Below are 19491 nucleotides of genomic sequence, written 5' to 3'. Positions count from 1 at the left end.
AGTCTAAAGAGACATCCCTTGAAAGCCATGTGGATCAGGGCACAGCATAACTGTCCCCTCCTTGCCTAGAATCAAACATTTTGTGGCAAGGTAACATAGGTTATAAGGTAGTCACAAAACTGAACAGCTGGTAGCAGGTGAGAGTCAGAGGGCTGGTGGTGACCAAAGTAACTGTAGGTGGGCACCAGAAATGGATCTAAATTCAGTGTGGCTTTTGCAAGCGGGAGCAAGCAGCAGATACTTCAACTCTGTATGGAAAGGAAGAGAATGGAGAACATCCAATACGCCACCACATGGATGACATCAGCACATAGTCCCAAGAGTTAGAGGTTAACTCGGGGGGGAAACACACAGGAGAAAATAAAGGTGTCCAGAAACCTTTGCAAGTGGGTTAGCGCCCGATGCTCAACCCGAATTATCCATCCACTAAAGCGATTAATCTTCATTGATAAAATGTTGAGGCAATGGCAGCAGCTCTGGACTTCGAAAGCATTTCGCTGCTAACCAGAGTGAAGTTTGGAAAGTTACCCACACCAAACCCAGAGCTTAAAATTCACTTTCAGACTATCTCTGCAACATTCAGTCCAGCAGGGTCCAAATACAGTACTCCCAAAAGTCATACAGAGGATGACTGTGCTTCATAGCTGTAACTGAAGAGAAAGTTCCAGCAATGATATGAAGAACATGAGAAGGGGGGAAAAATAAAAAAAGTTACTTTAACCTCACTGGCAGTAATCTCAAGTGTGGCTTGGGGTTCATTTTCAGTACCAAAAGCAGTAACCCCAAGCCACACTCAGGATTACACGTGTGTGAGATGCCCTCCCCGCACGTCGGCTGGCCGATGCCGGCATCCGTCTTCCCTTCCCTGCAAGCGATGCGACGCAGGGGACTGGAACCGGCGGGAGATTAAAAAAAGTAAAAACATACACACAATACATTGTAATCTTTTTGGATTACATTACTGTATCAAACCATTTCACCTCAATTTTGCCCCTAGTGTTTTGTCCTGCGCCCTGCCTGCAGTTTTACCATTCTGCCCGGAAACTTGAGACCATCCATGGCATCCAAAAAGCGTCCCTTTTTAGGTCAAAAGCGGTTTTAGACCAGCTAGAGAACAGCGATCGTGAATAAGAATCACATGCAGAATTGAGCGATGGTGATTCATGGGGAAATTCGTCATCAGACACTGAAATTTCCATGCAAAACAATGTACCGCTTTGACGTTCAAAAATATTGACATAAATCAGACCGCCAGGGAAGTTAAATCAGAACTGAAGAGAAGGTGCACATCCTCCTAGAATACTAGCAAAAACTGAGGCACACTGGGAGGAGCCAGCATCGGCAATACTGGGAGGAGCCAGCATCGACAATACTGGGAGGAGCCAGCATCGACAATACTGGGAGGAGCCAGCATCGACAATACTGGGAGGAGCCAGCATCGACAATACTGGGAGGAGCCAGCATCGACAATATTGGGAGGAGCCAGCATCGACAATACTGGGAGGAGCCAGCATCGACAATACTGGGAGGAGCCAGCATCGACAATACTGGGAGGAGCCAGCATCGACAATACTGGAAACGCCTTGCAATAACATGAATCCACAGAACATCTTTAGATGGATGTCAATGAGCCCACAGAGATCTTTATCAATGTTGCCTTCTTGATCCTATATGTTAGATGTAACATTGTAACAAAGACATTTCACAACCAAAACAAAGGCTAGAACACCAAAATTGGCTCAACACCCTGCTACACAAACACAGGCAAAAACAAGAAATTGGTGGCCAAAATTTTTTGATTTTATTGTAAGATCTGAAACATGAGGCTATTGACAACTTAACGGTTGGACTTGGCAACTCTCTCCAATTCATCTTTCTTCTTGATGGCGTAGGAGTTAGAGGAGCCCTGAAAGGAAAAACCAAAAAAGTTAAGACTTGAAGAAAAACATTACTATGAGTATTGCAAAAAATCTTTGAAAATAGATTTTAATTTCCCTATGCTTCTGTTCTGAAAATACCACAAAGACCCCTACTCCCGCCGGGACGGTTTTTCAGAAATAGAAGGAAGGATGAATGGGGGTTCAGTTCAAAGAACATTGTGCCCTGAATGCAGTCTCTACAGAGAACCTGTCATAATGACTACCTTCAGTCAAAGTGGTGTGTCCCCCCCCCCCCCCCAAGCTTCCTTCCAGTTCAGCTCTAATTCTTCAGCAGGACAGCTATAACAGCACCATGTACAGAAATTTATTGAACTGCTTCCAGGAGTCAGTTGTGACAGCGTCCAGCACTAGATGGAAGCAATGGCTGTGACAGCTTCTTCAGAGCCAAAAAAAAACTTCAGCACAATGGAAAATTGTAGTGAGGTAGTATGGGGATCACTTCCTGAAAATACTAGTTCCCTGGCTGTCATGCAGATATATTAAAGTACAGTTCAGTAGAGTGGAGAGAGATTAAATACCCCATCAGGTTTATACTGCCATTTTGTCTTGTTTACCATCATCACTGAAGGCAAAAAAATCCTGTTCTGGTGTTAACCCAGAATTTTGGAAAAGGAGGGGAAAATCTTACAATGGAGGACACTAGTTCTGGTAACAGCCATGGACTTTGGAGGGATTCCCTCTTACTTGTTCTTGGATATGGGACGTGAAGTGAAGGGAGATCTCAATGAAACACAGATGCCAAAATAAAACAAAAAACCAGCAAACACAAAACCAAAACCTTTAAATCAGAACATCCAATCTATATACCTGGTGATACATTTATGCACCAACTTTTAACAACTTCAAACTTTAGTCTATATTTTTTAGATTTCTAAATTATTCTCAATATCCTACAACTGCGTAGCCTATAGTTTGCACTCCATGCACCCCTTATTTACCTTGGCTGCATTGATGAGCTCATCGGCGACACATTCTGCAATGGTCTTAATGTTCCTGAAGGCAGCTTCACGAGCTCCGGTGCACAAGAGCCAGATAGCCTGAGACAACAAGAGATCAACATTTAGAGACAGAATCTGATAGCCAACATATATTGAGAATCTTCAAACATTCCAACATAGGACATACTGCAGAAGAACTTTTTTTTTTTATATTGCATTTCACAAAGGTTAAAAACAATTATCTACTTTAAAGTGTAGCTCCTCCCAAAAGGGGAAGTTCCACTTTAAGACTTTGTCCCCCGCTTCCCATTAAGGATTGGCACCTTTCGGGAACGGGTACCCAAATTCGACAGGTACCCGCTCTCACTTCTGCTATGATCGCCTAAGCGCTCGGAAGTTGTCCCTCCCCCTCCCATTTTTTAGGGAAAATAAACACTTTATTTTAATGAGCAAAAACACCACCCAATTTTTTGGTAAAATATAAAAGATAAAGTTATGCCAAGTAAATAGATGCCCAACATGTCAGGCATTAAAATTGCACTTGTTGGTGGAATAGCACCAAACTATGGTACATAATCTCCATAGGCAATGCTTAAAAACAGTTTACAGATTACCAGCATAGAGTTACACAGGCCTGCTGCTATAATGATTGTTCTCACTATAAAGTTCACTGCGATACTTCACGTGGTATGATCGCTGTTTACATATGCATGTGCAACTTACATGTGTGTGCCATGCATGTGAGGATAGGGCACTTTTAGATTTTTTCATTTTATTTTTATTACATTGTCCCTTTACATTTTTTTTCATCACTGTTTTTGGTATCACAAGGAATGTAAACATTCTTTGTAATGAATCAGTGACAGGCTTCTTTATTGAGAGATCTAGGGTCTATTAGATCCCAGATCTCTCCTTTGCAAGCTTTGGATCAAATCCAGATCGGTTCGATCCGGGATTTCCCAAGCTGGTAAAAACACCGAAACCGGAAGTGACAAAATACTTGTCGCTTCTGGATTCACATACCATAGCACCTCTATGGTAAGCCGGTGGAACCACCGACTTCAGTGCAGGGCTCCCTGGTGGGACGGGAAAACCTGAAGAGGGACTGGAGGGAAGTGGGGGCAGTGGTGGTGACGTTCCCCTTCCGCCATCTGTAAAAGCAATCCAGCAACTAATTGGCCACTAGGATTGCTGTTAAAAGTGCATCACTGGCTACAAAGGAAAAAAAAAAAAAAAAAAAAAAAAAAAAAAATTATATATATATATATATATATATATATATATAAATAAAAATACAGGATTTATATAGTGCCAACAGTTTGCTCAGCGCTTTACAATATAACGGGGGACAATACAGTTCAATACAAGAGGGAAAAGAGGGCCCTGCTCCTTGGAGCTTACAAACTAGGAGATACACACACATCAGGGTTGATGCCAGCCCCTGTATAAACTTTAGGTCTACCATGTAAATGTCCCTTACCCATTTCAGAAGTGGTTAGAAAAAATCCTGGTCAAGAATCTCTGCACATACCAAAGCATTCCTTCTCGAAAAAGCATGTTTTTTTGCACGGGCAATGATTGTTGCCCGGAATCTTTTTAACCACCTCCCGCCTGCCATATAGTACAATGACTGGCGCAAGGTGGTTCTCTCGTTCTGATAGGACGTCATATGATGTCCTACCATTCTCACTGCACATGTGCGGCTCAGGGAGCGCGCAGCATGGCGATCGCCGGTCTGCTGTGTCCATCGGACACATCGGATCACGGAAAGAGCCGAAGATGTCGGCTCGGTCATGTGATCAGCTGTGTCCAATCACAGCTGATCACATGTAAACACAGAAATGCCGGTTATCGGCATTTCTCTCCTCTCGAGCTGTCACGCTGACAGAGGAGAGGAGAACCGGTAATCGGCTTTCCGCAGAGGGGACATGTACACTGATCATCAGGGCACTGATGATCAGTGTGCCCTGAGGATCAGTGTGGCCCCCGAAGTGCCAGTCAGTGCCGCCAGTCAGTGCCATGTATCAGTGCAGCCTATCAGTGCCCATCACTGCAGCCTCATTAGCGCACATCAGTGAAGGAGAAAAATCACTTATTTACAAAATTGTATAACAAAAACTAAAAAAATGTTTTTTTTCCCCCAAATTTTCTGTGGTTTTTGGTTTAAGAAAAATAAAAAACCCAGAGGTGACTAAATACCACCAAAAGAAAGCGCTGTCTAAAAAAAAAAAAAAAATGATAAAAATTTCATATGGGTACAGTGTTGCATGACCGCGCAATTGTCAAAGTGTGACAGCGCTGAAAGCTGGAAATTGGCCTGGGCAGGAAGGGGGGTAAAAGTGCCCTGTAGGCAGGAAGGGAGTAGAAGTGCCCTGTAGGCAGGAAGGGAGTAGAAGTGCCCTGTAGGCAGGAAGGGAGTAGAAGTGCCCTGTAGGCAGGAAGGGAGTAGAAGTGCCCTGTAGGCAGGAAGGGAGTAGAAGTGCCCTGTAGGCAGGAAGGGAGTAGAAGTGCCCTGTAGGCAGGAAGGGAGTAGAAGTGCCCTGTAGGCAGGAAGGGAGTAGAAGTGCCCTGTAGGCAGGAAGGGAGTAGAAGTGCCCTGTAGGCAGGAAGGGAGTAGAAGTGCCCTGTAGGCAGGAAGGGAGTAGAAGTGCCCTGTAGGCAGGAAGGGAGTAGAAGTGCCCTGTAGGCAGGAAGGGAGTAGAAGTGCCCTGTAGGCAGGAAGGGAGTAGAAGTGCCCTGTAGGCAGGAAGGGAGTAGAAGTGCCCTGTAGGCAGGAAGGGAGTAGAAGTGCCCTGTAGGCAGGAAGGGAGTAGAAGTGCCCTGTAGGCAGGAAGGGGGTAGAAGTGCCCTGTAGGCAGGAAGGGGGTAGAAGTGCCCTGTAGGCAGGAAGGGGGTAGAAGTGCCCTGTAGGCAGGAAGGGAGTAGAAGTGCCCTGTAGGCAGGAAAGGAGTAGAAGTGCCCTGTAGGCAGGAAGGTGGTAGAAGTGCCCTGTAGGCAGGAAGGTGGTAGAAGTGCCCTGTAGGCAGGAAGGGAGTAGAAGTGCCCTGTAGGCAGGAAGGGAGTAGAAGTGCCCTGTAGGCAGGAAAGGAGTAGAAGTGCCCTGTAGGCAGGAAGGGGGTAGAAGTGCCCTGAAGGCAGGAAGGGGGTAGAAGTGCCCTGTAGGCAGGAAGGGGGTAGAAGTGCCCTGTAGGCAGGAAGGGGGTAGAAGTGCCCTGTAGGCAGGAAGGGGGTAGAAGTGCCCTGTAGGCAGGAAGGGGGTAGAAGTGCCCTGTAGGCAGGAAGGGGGTAGAAGTGCCCTGTAGGCAGGAAGGGGGTAGAAGTGCCCTGTAGGCAGGAAGGGGGTAGAAGTGCCCTGTAGGCAGGAAGGGGGTAGAAGTGCCCTGTAGGCAGGAAGGGGGTAGAAGTGCCCTGTAGGCAGGAAGGGGGTAGAAGTGCCCTGTAGGCAGGAAGGGGGTAGAAGTGCCCTGTAGGCAGGAAGGGGGTAGAAGTGCCCTGTAGGCAGGAAGGGGGTAGAAGTGCCCTGTAGGCAGGAAGGGGGTAGAAGTGCCCTGTAGGCAGGAAGGGGGTAGAAGTGCCCTGTAGGCAGGAAGGGGGTAGAAGTGCCCTGTAGGCAGGAAGGGGGTAGAAGTGCCCTGTAGGCAGGAAGGGGGTAGAAGTGCCCTGTAGGCAGGAAGGGGGTAGAAGTGCCCTGTAGGCAGGAAGGGGGTAGAAGTGCCCTGTAGGCAGGAAGGGGGTAGAAGTGCCCTGTAGGCAGGAAGGGGGTAGAAGTGCCCTGTAGGCAGGAAGGGGGTAGAAGTGCCCTGTAGGCAGGAAGGGGGTAGAAGTGCCCTGTAGGCAGGAAGGGGGTAGAAGTGCCCTGTAGGCAGGAAGGGGGTAGAAGTGCCCTGTAGGCAGGAAGGGGGTAGAAGTGCCCTGTAGGCAGGAAGGGGGTAGAAGTGCCCTGTAGGCAGGAAGGGGGTAGAAGTGCCCTGTAGGCAGGAAGGGGGTAGAAGTGCCCTGTAGGCAGGAAGGGGGTAGAAGTGCCCTGTAGGCAGGAAGGGGGTAGAAGTGCCCTGTAGGCAGGAAGGCGGTAGAAGTGCCCTGTAGGCAGGAAGGGAGTAGAAGTGCCCTGTAGGCAGGAAGGGAGTAGAAGTGCCCTGTAGGCAGGAAGGGAGTAGAAGTGCCCTGTAGGCAGGAAGGGAGTAGAAGTGCCCTGTAGGCAGGAAGGGAGTAGAAGTGCCCTGTAGGCAGGAAGGGAGTAGAAGTGCCCTGTAGGCAGGAAGGGAGTAGAAGTGCCCTGTAGGCAGGAAGGGAGTAGAAGTGCCCTGTAGGCAGGAAGGGAGTAGAAGTGCCCTGTAGGCAGGAAGGGAGTAGAAGTGCCCTGTAGGCAGGAAGGGAGTAGAAGTGCCCTGTAGGCAGGAAGGGAGTAGAAGTGCCCTGTAGGCAGGAAGGGAGTAGAAGTGCCCTGTAGGCAGGAAGGGAGTAGAAGTGCCCTGTAGGCAGGAAGGGAGTAGAAGTGCCCTGTAGGCAGGAAGGGGGTAGAAGTGCCCTGTAGGCAGGAAGGGAGTAGAAGTGCCCTGTAGGCAGGAAGGGGGTAGAAGTGCCCTGTAGGCAGGAAGGGAGTAGAAGTGCCCTGTAGGCAGGAAGGGGGTAGAAGTGCCCTGTAGGCAGGAAGGGGGTAGAAGTGCCCTGTAGGCAGGAAGGGGGTAGAAGTGCCCTGTAGGCAGGAAGGGGGTAGAAGTGCCCTGTAGGCAGGAAGGGAGTAGAAGTGCCCGGTAGGCTAGTGGTTAAATAGTTTTTTTAGCCTTTGTAATCTGCAAACATTCCAGCATGGGTGTACTCCATAAGCACTTGGCATAACTTTTTTTTTTTAAATCAGTTCCATAGGAAAACAGATCCAGAACTGTGAAAGTGAACTGACAACTGCTACTACACTGCCAAGGCAGATCTCTACTACCTCCCAGAAAACCATGAGTGCCATACAGTTAGGGGCTCTTAACAGGCAATTATTTTCCAATACAAAAATTTGTGGCAGAAAAGCTTCAGCTCCATCCACACTGAATAGTATTCGCTACAAACCAGTGGCCGGTGTCACCGCTGTTCACATGTAATCACTCACCTGCGTGGTTACATGCCAATACGTGGTCCGACATGGACCTGGAATCAGTTTGAATATGGCCAGAAATGCTGGTCTTGGATGCAAACTGGTCAAAGCTAACCATCCAGTTTGTAAGTAGACAGAACAGGGTGCTCCTGTGTCCAGACGCAATGATTTGCCGCATCGAAGCGCAGCAGTCTATTCACCCATCTGAGTGGGTCCTTATAAATCAACTGCTTTGAAAAGCACTTTTTGCCCAAATTCCATGAAAAGCTTTGGAAATTTAGTAAAATTTATTTGAACATAGTGCATCACTATGGCATGCCACTGTAGCAGAAAAAACAAACGTGGAATATTACTTTGATGCCATATGACAGGTACATTTAAAAAGATCTACATCAGGTTGGCAACACAATTTAACCACTCTCAATACTGAGCACTTTTACCCCCTTCCTGCCTAGGGCAATTTTCCAGCTTTCAGTGCTGCCGCACTTTGAATGACAATTGCGCAGTTGCAACTCTGTACCCAAATATTTTTTATCACACAACTAGAGCTCTTTTGGAGGTATTTAACCACCAGGGTTTTTTTTTGCCAAAAAAAAAAAAAACCCCAAATTTTTGAAGAAAAAAAGTTTGTTTTAAAATTTTGCAAATAATTTTTCTTCATAAAATTTAGGTCAGAATGTATTCTGTTCCATTTCTTTGGTGAAAATAACCGAAAATCGGTGTATATTTAGCCTGTAGGGAAGTTCTAGAGAACACCAGCTGGTAAATATATCAGAAAAATCGATCAATCCTGATATAGCGCCGGCCTATCATTTCTTGAACCACTAAAATGCCAGAACAGTACAAAAAACCGTCAAATGACCCCTTTTCGTAAAGCAGACAATCCAAGGTATTGGAAAGCACGGTAAGTTTTTTTGAAGTTTTAATTTTTTGGGGAAAATGAAGGAAAAAAAAAAAAATAGTACATTTTTTTTTATACTGTCACCAGTGCAGTACAGCGCCATATCCGGTGTGGCGGTGATCAGGGGTACCGATTGGTGAAAGTAAGAAAAAAAAAAAATTCTCTTCAATTTTTTTAATTTTCTTAAAATCTTACACTGCAACCAGAATATGCTACCATAGTAACACTGTACTACTCTGGAGAAATGATCAGGAATTTTTTTTTAATCTTGTTTACACATTATGATTGCTTATTGCAGTGAAATTCACTGCTATAAGCAAGAACTTTACTGAAATTAGTTTTTTTTTTGTTGTGATTAGCTGTGATTGACCACAGTTAATCACATGGTACAGAAGGGGCTGTGATTGGCCCTGTCTGCACCACGTGATCACTGTGACCAATCAAGGGCCAGTTAATCACATGGTACAGTTGGAGCCGTAATTGGTCCTGTCTGTACCACGTGATCACTGTGACCAATCAAGGGCCAGTTAATCACATGGTACAGTTGGAGCCGTAATTGGTCCTGTCTGTACCACGTGATCACTGTGACCAATCAAGGACCAGTTAATCACATGGTACAGTTGGAGCCGTAATTGGTCCTGTCTGTACCACGTGAAAGGCCCCTGTCTGTACCTTGTGATCACTGTGCCCAATCACAGCTAACAAGTGTAATAAAAGGCATGAATCAAAGCCATTCATTGTTTACAATTGTCATGTGATCTGCTGTGATTGGCTACAGCAATCACATGGTACTGGCAGCGGGCCGGTACACTGACCAGTTGCGCATAACAAGGCTCTTTCCGGGAGGACGCTATATGACCAAACAGAACAATGTCCCACCCGGCTGTCAATGTGCTATAGGCAAGGTGGGAAGTGGTTAATAAAAAAAAAAAAAAAAAACTTAAAAATATCAAGCTGGAAGAATTAAAAACCCTTCATTTGCAGTCACCTGGTTGACTCTTCGTAGTGGGGACACGTCCACAGCCTGCCTCCTCACTGTTCCAGCTCTACCAATACGGGTGGAGTCTTCACGGGGTCCGCTGTTGATGATGGCATTGACCAACACTTGGAGGGGGTTCTAAAATCAGAGGGAAAAAAAAAAAAAAGTAAGTATACAGGATCTTACAAAATGCATTTGATCCCCAAAGAGATTTTGCTTTCTGAGCCTAAACTGAAGCAAAAGCTGGTGATAAACAGAAAACCAAAATACTTTATATGGAGTAGATAATAGCTTGATTCAATCAAGCTACAGGTCAGCCAGGATCATCAATGGTGTAAATATAGCTTTTTTTTTTTAGCTGTGTAAACTCATGTTAAAAACGCGAGTTTTCAGAGTCTGTTAGCGTTTTTGCATTAGTGTTTAGCTGCGCTTGCGGTTTTTAGCAGTTTGCCATGATTTATCACATTTTACAGTTAAAAAAACCCACTAGTTCTGGGGGGCTTTTTTCAGCCCAAAATGCAGATTACAGTCTGTGTGTGCATGAACACATAGGAGAACATGCTGGTGGGGGTCAAAATATATATTTAGCAGTTTGGCATTTTTGGGAAAACCTTGGTTTCCGCTTAACTATTGTAATGTGCGACTCCCATGAAAGGCCATCGTTATTGCACACAACGCACTCAGTAATGTGTCATCACAGAAACCACAGCGGGAATGCACACTGAGCCCACGCATGTGCAATTCGGAGTACATTTACGGCACCCACTCATGTGATGTGATGAAGTGACTCCCGTGCATATGTGCGAGTGTGACGTCATCATGGCCATGTCATTCAACCGACTGAACCCAGAAGGAAGCTCAGAAGTCAGAAGTGCCCGAGCACAGAAAACAATGAGTTAGTATACAGTGCATGTTCACATATTATGGAACAAACCTGAACCCATTTATAATTTTTTTTAGCGTAGAATGTGCGACCATGCACTGTATACTAACTCATTGTTTTCTGTGCTCGGGCACTTCTGAGCTTCCTTCTGGGTTCAGTCGGTTGAATGACATGGCCATGATGACGTCACACTTGCACATATGCACGGGAGTCACTTCATCACATCACTGAGTGGGTGCCGTAAATGTACTCTGAACTGCACATGCGTGGGCTCAGTGTGCATTCCCGCTGTGGTTTCTGTGATGACACATTACTGAGTGCATTGTGTGCAATAACGATGGACTTCCATGGGAGTCGCACATTACAATATTTAAGTGGAAACCAAGGTTTTCCCAAAAATGCCAAACTGCTAAATAGATATTTTGACCCCCCCCCCCAGCATGTTCTCCTATGTGTTCATGCACACACAGACTGTAATCTGCTTTTGGGCTGAAACCCCCCCCCCCCAGAACTAGTGGGTTTCTAGAGGAGTTTAACTGTAAAAATGCGATAAATCATGGCAAACTGCTAAAAACCGCAAACGCGGCTAAACACTAATGCAAAAACGCTTTAGCCCGGGTTCACACTGATGCGGTGCGGAATTTGCCGCGGTTTCAGTGCAAATTCTGCACCGCATCACAATCGCACCCCGTTCATACGAATCGATGCGGGTGTGTTAAATTAACACCCAGACATCGTTCCGCAAAACGCGGTGCGATGTGCAGAATCGGATCACATAGGATTGAATACCCATGCGATCCGATTCTAGCACGGACCAAAAAAGGGTCCCGCACATTTTTGGTGCGGTGCGATTAGAGCCATACAAAATGTATGGCTCTAATCGCACCGCATGAAATTTGTACAGGAATGTGGTGCGGTTCCAGTGAGAATCACATTGGATTTAATGCACCGCTGTAGTATGAACCAGAGGCTTAAGGCCTGCTCACATTTCAGTACTGTAGTATGTTTCTATGCACTGGAGACCTTGCATGCAGCACCGCATTGCTGCCATTGTTGCTGTTCACCCCGTGGAGTCTTCCCATGGCACTTACCTCACCAGTCAGCAGGTGGATGATCTCAAAGGCGTGCTTTACAATCCTGACTGTCATCAGCTTCTTGCCGTTGTTTCTGCCGTGCATCATGAGGGAGTTTGTCAGACGCTCCACAATGGGGCACTGGGCCTTACGGAAACGCTTGGAGGCATAACGTCCTCCGCTGTGTGGAAGGTACTTGGCGTACTTCTCCTTCACGGCAATGTAATCCTGCAAACCAACGGCCACAGTAAGTTCAAAGGAACACATTAAAGTATACCTGTCATATACACAATGCGACCAGCAATTCTAATACCAAACAGGTCAAAGCACTTCAGTGACTGCAACATACAGGGGATGGACAAAATTATGGAAACGGGTACAAGAATGAAATAGTTACCCAATATGGTGTTGGAACGCCTTTGGCATCCAAGACGGCCTGAATTCTCCTGGGAATTGACAAATATAGATCTTGGATGGCGGATAAGAGAATCTGATACCACTCTTTATGCAAAAATCGTTCCAGTTCTCGCCGAGATGCCAGAGGCACAAAACAAGCCCGAACCTTGTTCTCTAAAATTGACCATCATGGATCATATTGAGGTCCAGCAACTGCAGTGCCCAGGGAAGGTGCGAGACTTCTGTATGCTCAAACCAGGATTTCACAACACCAGCTGTGCTAATCGGAGCATTATTGTCTGGGTAAATGGCGCGTATTTGGGGAATCAAATGTCTGCACCATGAACTGCACAGGGTCGGCCAAAATTTGTACATAGTCACTGGCAGTGACTACCTTTCATGGTGATGATGGGGGCCTGCAGAATACCAAGATATGACTGTATAATCAGTCTGTATATGCAGTAAAGCATGCTTGTTATACTCACTGTGGAACCTAAGTGGTTGATCATCTGCATTGTATAAAAAGTTTGATCCGGTCTTCTCTGATCCTCCCCTTCTACGGTCCCCAATCCATCTGCTGATAGAACATGTGATCAGCACAGGGCCAATCAGCACTGTCCAGAGGTCAGGGGTCCTGCATCCTCCTACAGCAGAAAGGAAATTCCTACAAGCTTTAACCAGTGCTCAGCTGGACACTAAAAAGTCACAAAATGTTTATTAGGGCGCGCTTGTTAGAGCCCAACCTCTGTAGCTGTAGGATAAAGGTGCCAGATGGATACCAGGGATGGATAGGAGCAGTAACACTGAGGCAGCTCTTCTTAGAGTGGAAGCAAGGCTCTAATGTGGTAAACATGAAAAAGAGGAAGGTGCCTCTAAGTGCAATATTGACAATTTATTAGTGAACAATTAGATATCTTATAAGTGCAATCTATCTATTGTTCACTAATAAACTGTCAATATTGCACTTAGAGGCACCTTCCTCTTTTTCATGTTTGCTAAAAAGCCACAAGACTGCTATACACTGCAGATAAGAAAAGGTATTTAGCAGTTTATATTTATTAAAAAAATGTATACTCGGGGAGAGCGGCTCTAGCCAGGTGCAGGGTCCGGGGAGAGCGGCTCTAGCCAGGTGCAGGGTCCGGGGAGAGCGGATATAGTGAATGCAGGATCCGGGGAGAGCGGATATAGTGAATGCAGGGTCCGGGGAGAGCGGATATAGTGAATGCAGGGTCCGGGGAGAGCGGATATAGTGAATGCAGGGTCCGGGGAGAGCGGATATAGTGAATGCAGGGTCCGGGGAGACCGGATATAGTGAATGCAGGGTCCGGGGAGACCAGATATAGTGAATGCAGGGTCCGGGGAGACCAGATATAGTGAATGCAGGGTCCGGGGAGACCAGATATAGTGAATGCAGGGTCCGGGGAGACCAGATATAGTGAATGCAGGGTCCGGGGAGACCAGATATAGTGAATGCAGGGTCCGGGGAGACCAGATATAGTGAATGCAGGGTCCGGGGAGACCAGATATAGTGAATGCAGGGTCCGGGGAGACCAGATATAGTGAATGCAGGGTCCGGGGAGACCAGATATAGTGAATGCAGGGTCCGGGGAGACCAGATATAGTGAATGCAGGGTCCGGGGAGACCAGATATAGTGAATGCAGGGTCCGGGGAGACCAGATATAGTGAATGCAGGGTCCGGGGAGACCAGATATAGTGAATGCAGGGTCCGGGGAGACCAGATATAGTGAATGCAGGGTCCGGGGAGACCAGATATAGTGAATGCAGGGTCCGGGGAGACCAGATATAGTGAATGCAGGGTCCGGGGAGACCAGATATAGTGAATGCAGGGTCCGGGGAGACCAGATATAGTGAATGCAGGGTCCGGGGAGACTGGATTTAGTTAGCGCAGGGTCCTGGGTTTAGTAACCCCTTAATATCCGTCACTAGTGGTTTGGCAATTGCAGCTCACCCATTAATTTTTTGCTTATGGAGTTCCCTCTGCAGTTTGTGGACATGGGCTTTGGAAGACTGAGATTGAGATGTGCAGTCCCTCTTGCAGCAGTTGTTTTCTTATTCCGGGTCACAATCCTGTGCAATGTTGTCCTGTCTCTTTCGGTTAGTTGTCCATGTCGACCTCGCTTATGCTTATCAGGCAACGTTTCCCCAGAAACTGTACACGCCGCCATAACCTCTGATACTGGACCTCACGACACGGCAAATAAACTGGCAACTTCAGTCACAGAGACACCAGCTAAGCGGCACCAACCATTTGCCCTCAGTAAGCTCTGACATGGTTCCGTATTACTAGCAGCGCACGCAGTGAATGACAAAAGCGAGGCTTCCCACCTGTTTGCTAGGTGTCTCATCACACAGCGGAAGGAAAAGAATGTTGAATAACTTCTGCTTTCGCCTTGAAACATGTCACTTTCACACCTGCAAATTATGTAGTGTTTCCACATTTTTGTCTAACCCCTGTATGTTCAGAGTGATCAAATAGGCAGCATTACATGAGGTGTTGGTGCACCTTATAAAAGCGGCTGCCCCCATTATTTTGATCAAGAAAAAGTTCTACTGAGTCTAAGCTCACACAAACTGTTTTGTACTTTAAAATACTAGGAATTTTAAAAAATAAGTGTCTATGCAAGGCTAGTTATTTCAGTTGCCGGAGAAGTGTAGCACTTAACCACAGGTACAGGGCCATGCTAGAAGTAGATGTGGCAAAGATGGCTGCCTCAGGTGGCAGCATCACCTGTGTGCACAGAGTCAAACTCAGGGACTCAGCCTGCAGAGCTCCCCGACTGTCCTCTGCACCAATTACAGTCAGGATCAGTGACTGGCAACACTTATCTCAGTGACACCGAACCTGCAGTTTTAACAAATTCTGTGTCACTGAAAACATCCAGCCGCTGCATCTACCCGTGTGATAGCTGCAGCATCCGGCAGGGAGCTCAGCGACATTGAACCCATGATTTTATAACAATCAGTGCTACTAAAAGTTGCACTGAGGACAGAGCATCCAATATGAACACCCTGGTCTTGGTGCAACACCCCCCTCCCCTGCCATGAGTACCACCTCAATTGGCTTCATGGGTGGAGGGCCCTGCTCAGGGATGCCAACAATGGGAAGGCTTCCCTTGAAATCCCAATTGATAGACTGTAAATCGCTGTGCAAACTGTTGGCGCTATATAACTTCTGTATAATAAAAAGTCAGGGGGTGGGTTGGCCCACAAAACCTCATCCATAAGGACAAAGCAGCAGTCCAAGACAAGGTATGGCTCGTAGAAAAATGGAGTTATCATCAGGGGCGGACTGACCATTTCGAAACTCGGGCACTGCCCGAGGGACTGGGGTCAGTAGGGGGCCCCATGACCATGAGATGACCCTGGTACCTTTTTCATAGGCTTTTTTGAGTTTGGGCAAGGACACAGGGGCCCCATGATCCCCTATTGCCCGGGGGCCCCATGAGTTGTCAGTCCGCCTCTGGTCATCATGCTATGGTATGGATCCCACTTCCAGAAAATCATTCCCAGCGATCATCCTGTACCTGCAGTGAGATGTCATTGATCTGGACATCATCTGTACTCCATTTCCCGAACAGTTTAATTTCAGGGGTCTCAGCCCCAACAGGAACAGCTTCCCAGTCTGCCATTCTGCAAAAAAAAAAAAAAAAAGTTAGATAAACCAAAAGATTCCAACTAAACAGATAACCAATTCCTGAACCAAAAGGAAATCACTAGAGCTTAAAGCGGAGTTCCACCCATCATGTCAAAAAATAAAAGTCAGCAGCTACAAAAACTGGCCAGCGATTCCCAGCAGGGACTAGGTGATCGTCAGTAGGACAGAGATCTGTGTGTAAACACAGAGCTCTCTCCTGTCAGCATGGACATGCTGCTTTGTATCTCTGCACAGCAGGTTTCCCCAGTAAAGTGCACACAGCCTTTGATCACCACAGATGTTATCCCCTTCCTGCCCAGTGTCATTAGTACGGTGTCAGTGCTCATTTTTAGCACTGATCACTGTATTGGTGTCACTGGGGATGTCAGTGGATATTAGTCCCCCCGAGTCAGAATGCCCGCTGCAGTCCCACTATAAGTCGCTGAGTGCCGCCATTACCAGTATAAAAAGAAAAAAAACAGTGTATATACCGCCAGTTGTAAACGCTATAACTTTCACGTAAACCAATTAATTTACACGTATTGGGATTTTTTTTAGCAAAGACATGGAGCAGAATACATTTTGGCCTAAATTTATGAAGAAATTTGATTTTTAACATTTTTTTTATTGGATGTTTTATAGCAAACGGTCAAAAATAGTTTTTATTTTTCAAAATGGCCGGCCTTTTTTCGTTTATGGCTCAAAAAATAAAATACGCACAGGTGATCAAACATCAGCAAAATAAAACTCTATTTGTGGGGGGGGGGGGGGGGGGGGGGACTTAAAAATGTCATTTGGGTGCAGAGTTGCAATACCTCGCGAGTGTCAGTTAAACGAACACAGCGCCGTATGGTAACTATTGGCCTGGTCAGGAAGGAGGGGGAATCCTCTGGAGGACAAGTGGTCTCTTAAGATTGTAAGCTCCCAGGATCAGGGCCCTCCTCTTCCTCTTGTATTGATCGGTATTGTTACTGTATTGTCTCCCTTTATATTGTAAAGCACTGAGCAAACTGTTGGCGCGATATAAATCCTGTATAATAATATAAATCCTGTATAACAACTACAGTTTGGGTTAGAATTCTTAGGACAAGTAGACTGCGACAAAAAAATTTAACACCTCCCCCCACATATTGCACCTCCAAAGTACGCAAATGTCTTTGGCACTTGACAGGCGGTGGATCGCTTTTCGCAGAGAGGCAGCTGATTGGAAGCCGTCACAGCCAATCGTAATCAGTCCCTATGGGCATGTTTACACACGACTGCGGGGCAGAGATAGTCTTGGCTGCTTGAACACTTCCTAGCGGGATCAGACTGGGATGGGGATTATTATTATTATACAATATAACGGGAGACAATACAGCAACAATACAGTTCAATACAAGAGGGATAGGAGGGCCTGATCCTGGGAGCTTACAATCTAGGAGAGAGGGGAGAGTGGTACGGGAGGAAACAGCTGTGGGGGATGGAGTGGTGGGAAGAGCGGAGGAGATCGGCTGTTAGGTGAGGGTGGGGTTGGCTTCCCTGAAGAGGTGGGTTTTCAGGGTGCGCCTAAAGGTGAGGAGTGTAGGTGACAGTCTGATGGATAGGGGTAGTGAGTTCCAGAGGATGGGGGAAGCCCTGGAGAAGTCCTAGAGATGGGCATGGGAGGAGGAGACCAGGGAACTAGAGAGTAGGTGGTCTTGTGAGGAGCGGAGAGTACGTTTTGGGTGGTAGATGGATATCAGGTCAGTGGACTGGTAGAAGGAATAGAACATTCGGTTATTAGCTGGATAGTCTTCCCTGAAGAGAGATCACCTAAAAGTGGGCAGAGTATGTGATAGTCTGATAGATTGGGGTAGAGAGTTCCAGAGCATGGGGGAAGCTCTGGAGACGAGCATGGGAGGAGACAAGAGAGCTAAGCAGAGTTCATCTGTATGGTGGGCTGAAGATTGGGCAGCTGACATTCAGATGTGTACAGCCGGCTGTCCAACACAAGGCAGTCACAGGGATAGCTTTTGATGAAGGGATATGCTGAAAATCCAGCATCCGATCAGCGCCTACAGCCAATGGCTGCGAGCACTGATCTGTGTTCTGGCGGGGGGCCTGGTTGTCGGATCAGGTGACAACACACACAGCCAGATCCCTCCATGGTGGTGAGGACTGGACACATGGCAGAGGGGCACACAATGTCACATGATCAGGAATATGGTGAGGGGAGGCTGTGCTGTACAGGAGAAGCCATAGAAGAGACAGGTTCTCTTTATTGGTGTAGAACCATGTGCTCACCCCATTCCCAGCACATCCCACACACAGGCCTGTCCTGACCCCCCAGCCCCGGACTGAGCAGGCTGGACAGCACAGGACTCGTGTCAGTCTTCTACACGCATCACCACGTGTGTCCCCGGACCCCCTCCTCCACTCCCGGCGTCCCCCCGCACACATCCCACCCGTCCCGCTCCGCCCGGAGCCCCGGGATCCTCATGTATCACTCACGTGTCCGCACACCTCAGTCCTAACCGGTCGGAGCTCAGAGCGGAAAGAGGCCGGGGCGGGGTCTCCTGCTCGATTATACAGGGGCCCACACTTCCGCTTAGGCCTCATCCGCCAGTTGTGCCCACACTTAGCAGAGCCGACGTCCCAGCATCAAGAACGGAGAGGGTGCATAGAGCGCCATCTTTGTTAAGGGAGCCGGCTGCAAACGTCAGTTCCACGCTTCCATCTTTGAAGAGGCCGCGGCCGTACCCTTAGTGCGGTGGGAGGCATGTTTAGTGCTGGCAAAGCCGTGTGCTTGGCGGTAGTGCCATGGTGTGTTTGAATCAACTTTATTGAGATGTGACAATGAGAATCTAAAAGCAGAATTAAAGCGGGCAGTAAAGTCTGCTTTGTGATTTTTTTTGCCTACAGGTGAGCTTGTAATAAAGTTTACCTGTGAATAAAATGAAGATCTCCTAAATGTGCACTGTTTAAGAGATATTCACTCTTTTTTGGCAGTCAGTGCATGCGCTCCGAAGGAATGGCATTCCTGTGCCGTGACATCAGAGCACTGTGACGTGGCGTGTGACATCGCGTGTGACATCGCGGCTGGGCCATTCAAGATGCCGCATCCCGCGAACCCGGGAGGAAGACTGGGTGAAGATGGAAGCCCTGTTAGCAGCGACAGCGCACCACTGCAGGGCTGCAATCTAACACATTTACGTTACATACCAGCACGTTACGCCATTGCCTCACATGGGATTTTTTTATCCTGGATCTGTGATTCTTACTTTTTTCCTTAATTTTTTCTCCCTTCTTTATTTCTTTTTATTTTTCTATACCTTCTTTTTTTCATTCGTTTTATGTCTCGCTACCATTTTGAGTTGATACTTCTCGGTAGGAGTTTTTCCTCTTTGTTTTGTTTCGGTAAGACGGTGGAATGCTGTTGATATGGCTTTGTTCTGTTTTTTACCGTTTCCCCTTGGGACCGTTGGACCAGGAGCGGACTGACCATTTGGAAATTCGGGCACTGCCCGAGGGCCCGGGGTCAGTAGGGGGCCCCATGAGATGCCCCTGGTACCTTTTTCATAGGCTTTTTTGAGTTTGGGCAAGGACACAGGGGCCCCATGGATCCCTATTGCCCAGGGGCCCCATGAGTTGTCAGTCTGCCCCTGCGTTGGACATTCCATT

At 47.1% G+C, this 19491-nt stretch overlaps 1 protein-coding gene across 1 annotated transcript; it reads right to left on the bottom strand.

Moving 5' to 3' along the window:
* Positions 1–1778: 1778 nt before the first annotated feature.
* On the bottom strand, positions 1779–18456 carry RPS5 (ribosomal protein S5). The gene is made up of 6 exons (XM_089660235.1): positions 18322–18456; positions 15740–15845; positions 11816–12025; positions 9851–9979; positions 2879–2977; positions 1779–1906 (listed from the first exon to the last, which is right to left on the bottom strand). The coding sequence occupies exons 2-6, from the start codon at positions 15842–15844 to the stop codon at positions 1838–1840; spliced, it is 612 nt and encodes a 203-aa protein (XP_089516361.1). The 5' UTR covers position 15845; positions 18322–18456; the 3' UTR covers positions 1779–1837.
* Between the last annotated feature and the right edge of the window lie 1035 nt (positions 18457–19491).

The sequence above is a fragment of the Staurois parvus genome, unplaced genomic scaffold, assembly GCF_062004578.1.
Source record: "Staurois parvus isolate SC_StPar_1 unplaced genomic scaffold, SC_StPar_1.0 ptg001220l, whole genome shotgun sequence".
Lineage (NCBI taxonomy): Eukaryota > Metazoa > Chordata > Amphibia > Anura > Ranidae > Staurois > Staurois parvus.
The sequence above is the reverse complement of the archived record's forward strand: the minus strand, read 5'-3'. Positions and strand labels throughout refer to the sequence as shown.